The sequence below is a fragment of the Leptonychotes weddellii genome, chromosome 11, assembly GCF_054177405.1.
Source record: "Leptonychotes weddellii isolate Sample4059 chromosome 11, ASM5417740v2, whole genome shotgun sequence".
Lineage (NCBI taxonomy): Eukaryota > Metazoa > Chordata > Mammalia > Carnivora > Phocidae > Leptonychotes > Leptonychotes weddellii.
The window spans coordinates 71,217,568-71,231,976 of NC_138379.1; the positions used below are offsets into that span (position 1 = coordinate 71,217,568).

Genomic DNA, 14,409 nt, shown 5'->3' on the forward strand with positions numbered 1-14,409 from the left:
GCTTCAGAAGCACCCCCTGGTAGAGATTACAGATGGTGCCACTGGAGCAGTCCTCAAACTATTTTTCGGTCAACTATCCACCATAAAAAAATGTATTTCGATTGATTGATTGATTGATATTTTTTTTTTTAAGTAGGCCCCATGCCTGGCATGGAGCCCAATGTGGGGCTTGAAGTCACGACGTTGAGATCAAGACCTGAGCTGAGATTGAGAATCGGACTGACCGACCCACCAGGCCCCCTCAAAAATGTATTTTACATCAAAAACTTACACATCCTGAAACAAAAGTCTTATGGAATGATACTTATTCTGCTGTTTGTAATATGCTGATACCTTCTATGCAATCCCATCTCCTTTAAAAAATGTTGTTTGTATCCAGCAGTTTGAAAAATATTCATTTATAGAACCAATTAATAGAAAAAGCCATCATAATTTCAGAGGAGTGAGAAAAAGAAATAAGAACCACACGGTGTGGCCAAGCTCTGGCCCAGCACTGAGGGGCTCAGATGTCCCTGTGGTCCCTGCTCAGAGCGAGGGCCACAGTTCCCTTGCTGTGATGTGTCTCATCCCCGCTCACCTCGTCTCACCCTTCCCCAGCCTTCCTTCTCCAGCCACTTTCCTGCCCTTGTTTCTCTAGCCAAGCATCTGACAACCCCATCCCTTTTCCTTGGGTGCCCTGACAAGGAGGGGTGGCCAAAGGAGCCTCCGCTGGAGGAGCTTCCTGCCCTAGATACCGTTCAGCTGGATGAAGGGAACTGGGAATCAGGCTGTGAAAGAGACCCAAGGAGAGGAGCCAGGCTCCACTCGCTACCCCGGGCTTAAGCTTCTGAGATAATAAAATGAGGTATTTGGTCCACTGTAAAAGAATTTTAAAAAGCTAAAAAGTAGTATCAGTATTAAAAAAATATTGATGGCCAACACTTAGACAGCTCTGTAGGAGCCAGGCTGGCTTCTAAGTGTCATGTAAAATTTAGCAAGCTCGTCACATCAGTGACTCTGTTTTACAGAAGGGAACCCCGAAGCCCAGTCAGTAACTTGATCCAGGTCTCACAGCCCGAATGTGGCCAAGTCTGGTTCTGGGCTCTTCCTCCCTAATTAGGAACTGTCCACCATGGTAAAGTGTTGTTTGAATGTCCTGGGGCCAGTTCTGCTTCGCGGGGAACAGGCTAGCACCATCCCCAGGGCCTGTGAAACATGGACAGGGCAGAACAAAGGGAGACGCAAAACCAAAACCAATACACAGGCCTCAAAAGCTGGGGGTGAGGGATGCAGAAAGAGGGGGCAGGAACCTGGGGTGCCACCAAACATGGAGAATCAGACGCAGGTTATTAAAAGGGAGAAGTGGCATCCGAAACCCAGGGCTGGGAGATGAGAGACGCACGCAAGCTGGAGATAGTGCGGGTGGCTGTGAAGGGTGTGTCCCAGGTGGGCGTTGAGAGCATCTGTGACGGGCTCTGCTTTCTTTGAAGGCTGTGGGAGGGTATGGCGTGTGTGTAGTGCTGGAAAAGCTAAAACACGGGTCTTAAAATAAAACAAGCTTAGAACTGGATGGAACCTAAAAAAAAAAAAAAATCTTAAGAGGAGAAAAAAGCCAAGGAAAGCAATAATTAGAAGATAATTTTCTGAGAAAATATATTATTGGAACAAAAACAAAACAAAAAAAATCCTAGTCCTATTCAACAGGAAAACTTATTTCAAAATTCAGCTTCTAACAGCAAAATGACAATTAGTTGTCGTCTTGTCCTGGCCGGATGGACAAACAGAACTCATCTCTGCTGAGGATCACAGGAAAAGTGTTCGACATGGGCTCTCCCAGCCACCCGCCCAGACCGTCCAGCCAAGCCCCGCCTACCTTGCACAATGAGGTGGACCCTCGAGGTCTTTGGGTGGTTGTCCGTCTGCACAGAGCAGGTATACGGGCCCTCGTCATACACATCCACGTTCTGGATCTCGATGCTGTACTGGGTTTGGGTGTTGCTCAGGAGGACCACGCGTGGGTCCAGGCACCACTTGTCATTCCCAGCGTAGAGGATGGTGCTGCGGTTTAGCCAGGCCACCCGGGTGACCCGGTTGTCAATCGTGCACCTGGAGGGAAAACAAGACGAGTAAGTCCAGGAACCAGAGAGGAAGTGGGGACCATCAGAATCAGGTCTTCTTGGCAACGCTAGTTTGACTTGTCACCATGCCCTGCCTTCACACTCCCTCCACCAGCCCCAATGTACACACATACATTTCCTGTTTGATTGTCATGTGTGGCACTTTCTGGAACTGGGCAGCAGAAATCTTGTGGGATTAGAGCCTCAGAGCTCTGGCTGAGACTTCTGGGTCCTGAGCAGTTCAGTGCCCCTGAAACCACCTGAGCAAAGGACTACTCCCATCGTCATAACTATTCAATAGTTATAACTGGAGGCATCTTTCAGACCCAGAATGGCTAGACCCTCAGAGCACCATCAGTTTTCCCTTTGCACGAGGATTCCCATGCTGTAGGTATTTGGGGAGTACTAAGTCATCCAGTACTTATAACAGCCCTATGAGCAAGGTTCTGTTGGTCAAAGGAACAGAAGAACAAAGAAACTAAATATTTCTCCCAAGCCACACAGATAATATGTACTAGATCAGAGAGACCCAGATTTTAACTACTAAACATTATCTCAGAATAGCGAATTCTAACAGAAGGCTTCTGAAGTCAAAACTAAATATGGACCACCACCATTGCTATTTATCTTCATTATACCCGGGGGCAGAAATGTTCAATTACTGAGAGACTAAAGGCATTTTCCAAAATCTCAAAACTGGTTGCACGTGTAAAAATAGATTTTGTCTTTTTTATTTTTGCATCTGGAGTCCCCAAATTGTGGAAGCTCCCTTCTCTTTCCTTACACTTTCAAATCTCCCAGCTTCTCTCGCCAAGTTCTAATCACATCTCTGTCTGTATTCATTTCCCTCTCTCAATACACCAAATATGTTCTATGGCCTTAGGCGAAATTCACAAACAGTGTCCTGATCCTAACTATAATGCTGGAAATAGCAATGTAGCTCAATGTGTATAACGATGCCTCAAATTTATACATTCTTTTGCAGTGTACAAAATGCTTTTACATCCACACTGTCTCTTTTGATTCTTGCAGCAAATCTGTGAAGTAGATGATCTTACCCATTCTCTACTTTAAAGATCAGGACTCCACCATTTGGAAGTGTCTGGTGACTGGGAAGTGACAGATATCTCAGCCAGGACATCTGTCTAATTCCTGGTCCCGTGCACTCCTCAGAATGTGCAAAGGGGGATTTTTCAGTGGGAGGGATGACTGACCCTGCTGAGTTCCAAAATGGTCTGTGACAATAAAAAACATAAGAACTGCCGCTGAGCACACCAGCTTCCCCGGGCGGTCCCTCTCGAGATGAGATATCCTGTATCGTGCCTTCTTTCCGCTTGTACTTGTGTAAATGTCACAGGATCACTGCAGGGCCACTCAGGCACAGGTGGGGAGCCTTGCTGAGAATGCCTGTAGGGAAAGCTGCTCCACCAGAAACACCTTTGCTCTGGTGTCCAGCAAGTTCTGTGCTGTTCATTGTGTTTCCTGGACAATGCAGGATGGAAATGACTTTACTAGGGAAAGATCAAGGGAATGGGCCACTTGCATCAGAATCGCATGAGGGGTTTGTTATAGGTGTTTAGTCTCACCTCCTATCTTACTGATTTAGTCTTTGGGTATCCAGAAATAAGAATTTCTAACAATAGCCCAGTTGGGTCATAGACCTACCAAAGTTTGAAAAACACTGGTGCAGAGCTGTTTGTCTGGGATCAGCTACATAATTTGGGGGGCTCAGTATATAATGAAAAGGCAGAGCTCATTGTTCATGAATTGTTAAGAATTTCAAGATATTGAAAGGAGAGCATTTAACCATGTGCAGGATCCTTCTGAGTGCAGGGCTCTGTGAAAAAATATATACTCTGAGCGGATCTTGGACTTTATTGTGCTTAACGCTTCTTGGGAATCTTATTAAGATGCATGCACTGATTTGGTAGGTCTGGGGTGGGTCCTGAGAGTCTGCACGTGTAGTAGGCTCTCAAGTGACGCCAATGTTGCTGACTCTAGACCATTCCTTGAGTAACATAAATCTAGAGGTGAAACACATGAACCTTAAGGGTGGGGAAGCACTGAGCTAGCACCTCACTATGTGGAAGTGTGGTCAGAAAACCAGCAGATCACCATCCTATGGTAGCCTGGTAGAAATGAAGAAACTCTGGCCCTATCTCAGATGCAATGAATTAGAATGTGCATTTTAATAGTATCTCTAGGTAACTAGATACATGCAAAGTTTGGGCTGGTCTAGAATGTACTTCAAGACTGCCTCTGGCTTTGATGACAATACCCAGAATATTCTGAGAGTGAATGAGAGTAGAGAAGTACAGCCAACAGAGGAAGCACCTGATGCCATTCCTTCCCTTAGGTTCCTCACAGACTTCCCTAATGTTCCTCCTCTCAGGCTGCCTCACCTGGAATGTGGACTTGGAACCACAGTGGTTTGAAATCCCTGAAGAACAACACACTCCAGAGCATACTTTACTAGTAACACATTGGTAAATGTTATTTGTCTTAATTACCTTAAGGGTGGTCCCTGCTCTAAATTGTGCTTGGGGGATACCTGGGTGGCTCAGTTGGTTGAGCACCCGACTCTTGATTTCGGCTCAGGTCATGATCTCAGGGTCGTGAGATCGAGCCCTACTTCAGGCTCTGCGCTGAGCGCGGAGCCTGTTTAAGATTCTTTCTCTTCTGCTTGGCCCCTCCCCACTCTCCCCCACTTGCTCTCACTCTCTCTCTCCCTCTCTCTAAAATAAATAAATAAGTAAATCCTTAAAAAATAAATTTTGCTTGGATCCCAGCAGAGAAACTATGAAATTCATATTCATGGCTAATGTTTATTGAACACATCTTATTGTATTCTTGGTGCTACACAAGTCTATTATATAGACTACATTACCATCTCAGAAATGTGGGTTCACTTATTAATGCCAGTTTACAGATGGGAGTTAAATCAAGTTAAAAAATATCCAAATTGAAAAAAATACCCAAATTGATTAGAATCACTGTGATATTAAGTGGCAGAGTCAGGATTCAGATCCAGCTTTATTTTATTTTGTTTCAAATTCAGTGTTTTTGAATGTCCTTATAAGCCCTCCCCAACGGCCTCCAACATTTAAATTCAGTGTGCGTCAGAATCATCTGGAAGCCCTGATAAAGTATGGATTGCTGGCCCCTCCCTGATCTGGAGACCACATCCTGAAATCCATTAATTTAGACATCTGGTTTCTGGTGAAATGAGAGCTACAGAGCGAGCGGGCACTAGGAAATGACCCTTGTTTGAAATAGTTTTCCATTACTTTACGGGAGAGAACTTCCTTGTAATTGGTATGTTTTGGGAAGCCAGAGCTGAAGCCCAGCTATGTGCTCCCCCAGCAGCTAAAAAGGAGCCAGACACCAGGGGAATGGCCAGCCGTGGTGCAGGAAGTTCTGATCAACACCCTCTACAAGGCTTGAATAATTGTTTTTGATGCCCACGGTGGGGGCATCTCAGCCTCTTGATGAATCCGAGAGGACTGTCCTGGGCTTTCTGTGAGTGTCTAATTACTGGAAACTGACTGCAACAAAGTAGTCTCAATGCTCTGCACCATGCTTCCAGGGCCAAAGATGTTCATTTGCAGATACGCCAACGCTGCGAACGCAGACAATTTCCAACCCGGTTATGCGGCCCCTATGATATACTACACTGAGAAGCTGGCATAGCTTCAGCTGTGGTTTTGGGCACATCCAAGGTCATGTTTAGATGTCCAAACTGTCACTGCTGGATATCAGTCTTGCTGAGTCTCCACGGCATTACCGCCGGCTTCTGCAGAGATGGATCACAAAGGTAACTTGGCAGCCAACTACTGTCACCTCCTCATACCTGTCCCCATCTATCTGTCTCATTTATCGAGTTTCCACAACAATGCAGAAGAGACAATTCTCCCAGGTTAAAAAAAAAAAAGTAAAAGCAAGCATAATTGTTCCCTCAGAATGCCCTGGTTGGTGGGGAGTTGGTAGAAGATTGGGGTGGGAAATTCCTTCAACAGGCTCCCTTTTTTGCAGAGATGGCCCTTAACATAATTCTACAAAATGACTCCTCAAACACACCATGGTATTTCATGTCCTTCAGGAAGGTAATTGACTGTATGATTAAATGGGAAGTAGGGAAGACTTCAAACTCAACTCTCCCTAATCCAGGCAAGTACAGCTGGTGATGGCCACTTGTCATCAGGAAATAGTCACAGGTCAGGACGAGACAGGCCAGCAAGGGGGAAGGAGAGACAGAAAGAGTTGAAAGTGCCCTGCCCAAACCTTGAAATCCTCTCACCTTTTTTTTTTTTTTTAAGATTTATTTATTTATTTGAGAGGGAGAGAGCAAGCCGGGGGATGGGCAGAGGGAGAAGGGGGGAGAGAATCTCAAGCTGACTCCCCAGTGAGTGTGGAGCCCAACACAGGGTTCAGTCTCATGACCCTGAGATCATGATCTGAGCCGAAATCAAGAGTGGGATGCTCAACCGACTGAGCCACCCACGTGCCGCGCCTCTCACCTTTTTCCGGAATTCCTGAGATACACTAAGCTCCCAAACCAAGCATCCTCTCCACCCATACTGCCAGACATACAAAGAGAAACAACCTTTGCAGACCTAAGCCTTCTGGATTGAGCCCTGGAACTCCCAATTCCCCAACTCCAAACATCTCTCCACTCTGAAAGCCTCCTATCCTCCAGCCTCAGTGCTGCTCTCGCTTCCATCCTCCAGCCCTCTGGCCAGTGGCCATCAGCCTTCAGCGTTTGTGCGAATGGCCTTCCCTTCCCATCAGGTCCGTGGAACTCCTCCCATGTGTGGTCCCCATGGACAGCCCATGGCCTGACCTACGCAATATCCTGGCAGAATCCAGACAGACAGATAGAGCCTATTAGAGATGCTTGTTTATCATTTCACTGATGAGCCGCAGTGCTCTTATCAGTCTGTACGTCTGTCTGCACCCTGCTCCTTGGAGAAATTTCTTCTTAAAGAGAGCAAGCCTGGTCCATTTGAACAGAGATCATCCAGGGTGTGCAGCCTGCATGGATCGGCAATGTATTTTCTTTAATGATGAAAAGGTTCATGTGTAGTTGACCAGAAGAAGACCAGCCACACATGCCCATGCTGGACCTCGCACCTGAGCACAGTGTACAGCAGAGAAAGCTGTCACACCTGTCATTTTCTGCAGCTACACCAATTGTGCCAAAGCTCTAAAAATGCAGCCCTCTATCTCCTTCAACTCTTGCTGATGAATAGTGGCTTTTACTTGCTGCATTTATACATTGAGGAATAGGAAAAAATGATTAAGCAAGCCCAGGATGAGGGGCTGCAGAGATAAAACCATAAAAGTATGAACTCAGGGCCTCAAGCTACTTTTGGATCTGGAAGGAAACGAGAAAGGGAGGGAGACAGTGAGTGTGTGTCTAGAAATTGGAAGAAAAATAGAGAAAAAGCATCTGCTTGGAAACTTCTAAGGACAGACAAAGAGAGTGTTGAAATAAAGAGGATTATTGAAGAAAGAGAGAAAAATCCAGGCTTGGCCTTTCTTAAACACACCTGCCTATAGATCTGAGGACTATAATGGATCCAGACAGTGGGTAATCCAACCATTCCTTCTATCAAATGGTCCTTTAACTGCTTTTGAAAAGCAACATGTCTCAAGCAACGCTTGAGACTATAGTAAAATAAGAGCTTCCGCCCTTCACAGCACCTGGTCACAATCTCCTCTTATTGCACAGAAATGCTCCAGCTGCCCCTAAATTTGGTTCCTCTGAGCATTTGGCTGGTGCCCTGCTCCTCCCTGCAAGCTTCACAGAGAATCACTGCGATGTGGATGGCTGAGAAATACCGCCACCCAATCCCATGGAGTTGGCATGGGCGTCTTCCAGACCTATTCTTGGGGGGAAACCAACAAACAGACAAAGCATGATGCTTCATCACCGACCTGCTGAAAATTCAGACATCACTGGTACCTTAGCTCTTTATTGCAGAAGGCTTCCCTAGTGGGGTTGCTAATTTTGCCCCTACTAGAGTCTAAACTCAGGTTGATATTTATAAAATTGTTTTGGGTCATAATGAGACAAAAAACACTAACAACATTCAGTTCACACTGGCCTTGAATCCCTCAACTACGACTGTTTTTGCTTAACATTCAAAAGAAAAACAGATACATGCTAGGAAATCTTTCTTAGTTATGAAGGTGACAAAACTGTCCATACCATGCCTGGGTAGAAGCAGAAGTCTTAGAAGAGAGGGTAAAGGCCCAGGGGTAAAACCCAGCTGTGCACATGCTGCCCTGCGAGCTCACACTGCTGGCGGGTCGCTGTGGTCTAAGGGAGGAGGTAGACAGGGGCAAGAGGACAAGTTCTGAACTCAGACTGCTGGAATCAAAGGCCCAGGTCTGGGCTTATCGCCTCTCAATAAGCCCTCTGAACCTCTCTGCGTTTCTTTGCACTCATCTGCAACGGAAATAACATTTTCTCCTGCATGGGGTTAATGAGATTGAATGGAACCATGCACGCAAATGCATTGCTTTGCATGTAGTTGAAACTCCACAAACGATGCGACTCTACAATCTATCGTATATACTGCTTTCCCATCTTCCGTGCATGGATGTTGCTTCACTACTAGAGGGTAAGTTCTTGAAAACAAGGGCCATGCCTTCCTTTTCTCATGTGCCCCTACACGACATCCTGTTGAGTACAGAGTAAGCATTCAATAACTATCTGTTGAGGGATTAATTTTTGTTTAAAATCTCTCACCTTCCACAAACTCCTGAGAAGTAAAAGACCTCGGAGCCTGTGTCCAGAAGAGCCCCAGGCTGTGAGGGTTAAGTACCCTGCCTGCATTTCCAATAAAAAATGCCCACAACTCCAATGACGCACGCTCACTCTTCGAGGGCATCAAAACAGTGGAGTCTATCACCTCCTACTTCTCTAATGTCTTGAAGATAACTCCAGAAGGCCTGGCTTTGTGGACCTCTAAGAAGTGTTCTCCATAGGCACACCTATCCATCTGTCCTTCCTGTCCAGGTCAAATAAAGTAGCACCATCTCAAAACAAACTGCTGAGCTAGGTGGGCCATGACTTGTCTGAAATGAATGGCACAACATTTTGATTTGTGCCAGAGGCAAAAACCCAATGCTAACTCAGATGCTAAAGGGGGCTTGGGACTACCCAGTAGGTCATATCACGTTTCTAAGCCACAGCTCCCACAAGCCACTTCCTTACTCAATAGCTGTGTCACACACATGTAGCAATGTGGGAGATGCATCATTTTGATCTTGTCATACAACCATGGACAAAAGCAATAGAGCCTTTTTTTCCCCTAGGTTACCAAAGCCAAACAGCCAGGAGGCTTTTTTTTTTCTTTCCTCATTCCTTTTCCTGACATATACCAAATTGTCCAAACATAGAGGAGGGTCCCCTAAACCCCTTGGTAAAAACCAACATTCTCTAGGCGAGGGAGCCCAGAAGTACTGAGGGACAGTTAGTGGAAATTTACCCTGGACTTCATCTGCCATTTGAAACTTGGGCTTCAGCGAATGATCTCCTGCAAAGCCCCATCTCACCTTCCACCCCCACTGCTTTAGGCAAGACACGTATCGTGTATTTTGGACTACTTCTTACTGTTACCTGAGCACTCTGTTCGCATGTAGGATTCAGTAACACACTGTATTTGGAATGCCCTTCCTCATTGTGTGTTAGACAAATTCCTATCCCCTATCAAGGCCAATTTTAAATATTATTTTGTGTCCCCACTACCTCTCCTCTGCAAAAATGCTTAATCCCTTATGAATGATCTCTAGACATATTTTTATCCTGGTGTGTATTTCTGTTTATGGTCCATTTTTCCTGTGATAGGTGAAGTCTGGGAGGGCAGGAAGTATATATTTGTTTCTTTATTCCCAGGACTCCTGATTACTTTCAGGACAATTTGGATCTTGTGAGAGTCAGGGTGGCCGTTGAGGTGAGAAGGCACTTGCTAAATACAAGATGGCAGGCACAGCCTTTCAGGCAGAGGGAAGAAAATGAGCAAAGCACATTGGAGCTTTAAAAATTCCTGGCATGTTTGCTGAAGGTTGGAAATTTGGACTCAATGGGGTCTGTGGCTTTGGCAGAAGAGAAAAGTTAGGGGAAATGAGGCCAGTGAGTGTACTGCTATTCTGTGTCCCCTCGATCCACCGCAGACTGACCAATGTGGGTCACATCAATAGGGTCCCCTGTCCTCCAGCTTCCCATTGGATTTGGTTGATGAGAATCAGTGGCAGGAGATGGGGTGGAGGAGGTAGGATAGAGGCTGCCACAGGTGTTCAAAATCGCTCTGTCATAGATGACAGCCTGTGGCCAGTGGACCTCTCCACACAGCCCTCACTCTCTGGTGGGAACTGTGACCCCCTCCTTTTTATCCCTTCAGCCCTGCAGGTGTTAATGATGCCCTCCTGTACTAGTCCTGCGGTCCTGACTCCCCCTGCACTTTTCCTACACTTTGGCAAATATCCACTTTATTAAACTCTCCTCAAATTACTCGATTTGAGCATGCCATCCCTTTTCCCTGCAGGAACCCTGACTTTTGTAGGTAGACTGCTCACTACTCTGTGTGAAAGATTTTTTTTTTTTTACTTTATCCTGAAGACGAGAAGAACCAGAGAACCAAAGTGAAGAACTTTGCAGTGGCTACCTCAGAAAATTACCAATGGCTATAAAAGGCACCAAAATTGATCTTATCTCTTTGTCTTCCAGTGGGTGGCCCTTCCCAGCATGGAAAGAAATGTGATTCTAGGAAATGAATCTGTCTGCAATCTTTTTGCTTCCTTTCTTTGTCTCCTATTCTAGCCCTCACCAGCTGGTCCATGTAAAGCTTGCACCCACGATGGAGCTTCATTCTGAAGAAGCTGGACCCAGACTGGCAAGGTATAAATAGGGAGCACACAACTATTATCCAGTCCAGACAATTTTCACAATGACACTGGGAAAACCAGGACTCGCTCAAGTAAAGTGGGATGAACAATACATATTAGAGACGCAGTGCCATGCTGGAAAAAAGGTCTGAATTACCCACCTCCTCCCAAACCCAGGATCAGCAGTGGCTAAGAAAGATGTACCAGTCTGGCAGGCCTTGTGCCGCAGAGTCAGCCTCAGGTGAAGTCAGCACGTGGGTCACTCTGGGACTAGCTCCAACTCCAATTCCTTGTTGGGACAACTCCAAGTCCTTCTTCCAGGCCTGGATCTTGCCTCCAGCACCCCTCCCATCGCCGATGAAGACTGCTTATAGTTCGGGCTTGAACACCCTCAGGATGGGAAGAACCTCATGGCCTAGGAGGCCAAAACCACATCCTAGACCAACGGCAGCTGACGTCTTCCTTCCTGCCAGCGAGTGTGAAGGCGACACCCAGGCAGTTCTGACCAGTCAGCAACAGGTTGCCTTTCTACCTGGTCCTCAGCCCCGAGACTGTGTACACACATGACCCTGTGTCGGGGGGGTCGGGGGGGTTGGGGGTGTGCAGAACGAAAGCAATCCAGTTTGAGGCCAGAAGAGACAGTCTGCTACCTCCAGCTCCCACAGCACACCAGAAGAAAGAACAGGCCAGCTACTGCTAGAATCCCCAAATGATAAACAGAGCTCCTGGGCTGGAGGCGCCTTCTCTGGTTTCTCACTAAATGACCCTGGCCACACTTTCTGTCCCCTCTTGGCAGCACCGCTGTGTGTCTAGTGACTGCCCAGGGCCCACCTGGGAGCCAGGGGCAGCGGTAAGCAGGCGGGCTTCCTCCCAGGTTACACAGTGCCACTGCTACCACCTGAGAGGCTGGGACAAAGTTGTAACAGAGGAACAGAACCATCTGCTCCGCGTGCCCATCCTCTGTTGGCCTGTGAAGAGAAAGGGTCCCCAGGGTCCAGAAAAACAGTGGCCGCTACAACAAGGAAATGTAAAAATAATTAAGTGGAGAGGAGCTCATTGGACCTCTCCAGATAGCTAATCTATGTGATGCGGTACCTAGGGGGGCAGGACGTATCCCCTAGAAAGACGAAAGCTTCCCGTGGAAGGAACAGCTGTGGCTGAGGCCTCACTGCCCAGGTGGAAGGCCTCACCGTTTTCATATTTTCTGTCAGATTTCTTCATCTGTCCTGTGACAGGTGTCTGTTAGAGGAACTCCCTCTCAGTGGAGTGCTGATCTCGCACACTGGTTTATTGTTCGAGGAGTCTGTGGCCCAGCGTTGGCGCCCTCCCCTCCCCTCTCCCCTTCTCTATCATAAACGGAAGTTGGCTATAGGGAGGTGTGCAGGGGGTGGGGCACCGGGATGCAGGGAGAGGGGCCAATGGGCACTCTTAGCCAATTTCATCTTTCTCATGTACCAAGGACGGTGGGAAGCCTTAAAAATACCTTTCCTAGGTCAGAAGACCTAGAAAAATGTCTCCCGGGTGTGTTCACCTAAGGGAAGGACATACCCGTTGTTCTGCCTGAATTCCTAGAGGAAAGGGGTCTCCAGGCTCAGGTCCAACCAGGTCTCCAGAGCAGAGATGTGCTAGCCTGTCATGGGGGTCTGAAACATGGTGAGGAAGGGAGGCAGCAAGCAGGGCCTGGGTCCCTGGGTCTTGGATCCTCTGTAATGTCCCCACCTGGGCCGGAAATGGCCCAGTGTTCAGTGCAGCTCCCTCGGGTTCCTTTTATTATCTCTGTACCTCTCCAGGTTTCTGTGTGGTTCTTCTTTGAACAGTCCCCATCTGGGGCTCTCTGCAGGGCTGCCTTGAGGCCATAGAGCCCCTTTGCACTCACTCACAGAGCTGGAAGAGTCTGGGAGCGTGTGGCCCCCCGGGGCAGCCGGCAGCAGGCTGGGGAGGAGTGGGGAAGCCGCTCTCTGTACTTGCCAGCATCTCTGCACATCCAACAGAAGCCGCACTCGTGGATATTTGCCTGAAATTGAGCCTCTCCTTGGCTTCTTGCCCTTCTCTGCCCTGCTTCTCCCACTCTCTCACTTGGGAGCACTTCCTTAATAAGGAAGCACTTCCAAACAGAGAAAGACATGTATCATATGATCTCACTGATACGAGGAATTCTTAATCACAGGAAACAAACTGAGGGTTGCTGGAGTGGGGGGTGGGGTGGGAGGGATGGGGTGACTGGGTGATAGACACTGGGGAGGGTATGTGCTCTGTTAAGCGCTGTGAATTGTGCAGGACTGTTGAATCTCAGATCTGTACCTCTGAGACAAATAATGCAAGAGATGTTAAGAAAAAAAAGAAGAAGAAGAAGGTAGCGGGAGGGGAGGAATGAAGCGGGGGAAACCGGAGGGGTGGACGAACCATGAGAGAAGATGGACTCTGAAAAACAAACTGAGGGTTCTAGAGGGGAGGGGGGTGGGAGGATGGGTTGGCCTGGTGGTGGGTATTGAGGAGGGCACGTTCTGCATGGAGCACTGGGTGTTGTGCACGAAAAATGAATCATGGAACACTTCATCTAGAACTAATGATGTAATGTATGGGGATTAACATAAGAATAAAAAAAAAATAATAAGGAAGCACTTCTCCTGGGAGCACTTCCTTAATAAGTCACTTCAACACAAACTTCCCATCTCCAGGGCCTGCTTCTGGGGCTCCAGAACTGAGACAGCCCTATTTGTAATTCTCACAAAGTTTTTGTGATCAGAAGGAGAAACTCTGAAGGAAAGGGCAATGCTCCAGAGGCTGCAAGAAGGTGCTAGAGGGATGCAGACAGCTCTGTATCAGGCACTGGGTGGGCAGCGGGAGGGGGGGGTGGGCTCCAGAGAGAGGAGGTGGGACCAGGGAGAGCAGGAAGCCAACAAGAAGCAAGAGGGAGTCAGGGCCATCTAGGGACACTGACACCTAGGTAGGTGTAAGTACTGAAGGCGACGGCTGGTGAGGATTTCGGGTGTGTGGTGGGGGTGGATGGGGGGCGGGGAAGCATGGTACTGGCGATCTCACAGAGGCAGGAGCCCTGGGCTCGTGCGGAATCACAAATACATCTGCATAAATGGAGAAAAGGTGAGAAGGTGTTCTCCATACGAAGAAAATGGAGTCAAAGATACAAATGTAGGGATCCGAAGGGGTACGTGCACCCCAATGTTTATAGCAGCAATGTCCACAATAGCCAAACTATGGAAAGAGCCAAGATGTCCATCGACAGATGAATGGATAAAGAAGGTGTGGTATATATATACAATGGAATATTATGCAGCCATCAAAACGAATGAGATCTTGCCATTTGCAACGACGTGGATGGAACTGGAGGGTGTTATGCTGAGCGAAATAAGTCAAAAAGAGAAAGACATGTATCATATGACCTCACTGATATGAGGAATTC

General features: G+C 47.4%; 1 protein-coding gene across 1 annotated transcript in view; it reads right to left on the bottom strand.

The window, feature by feature from the left end:
• The window catches only part of LOC145716028 (protein CEPU-1-like), a 759,467-nt gene that overhangs the window by 58,059 nt on the left and 686,999 nt on the right, over window positions 1–14,409 (bottom strand). The window contains exon 3 of the mRNA XM_081797345.1: window positions 1,853–2,085. Within this exon, the coding sequence (XP_081653471.1) occupies window positions 1,853–2,085 (233 nt within the window). The remainder of the gene's footprint in view (window positions 1–1,852; window positions 2,086–14,409) is intronic.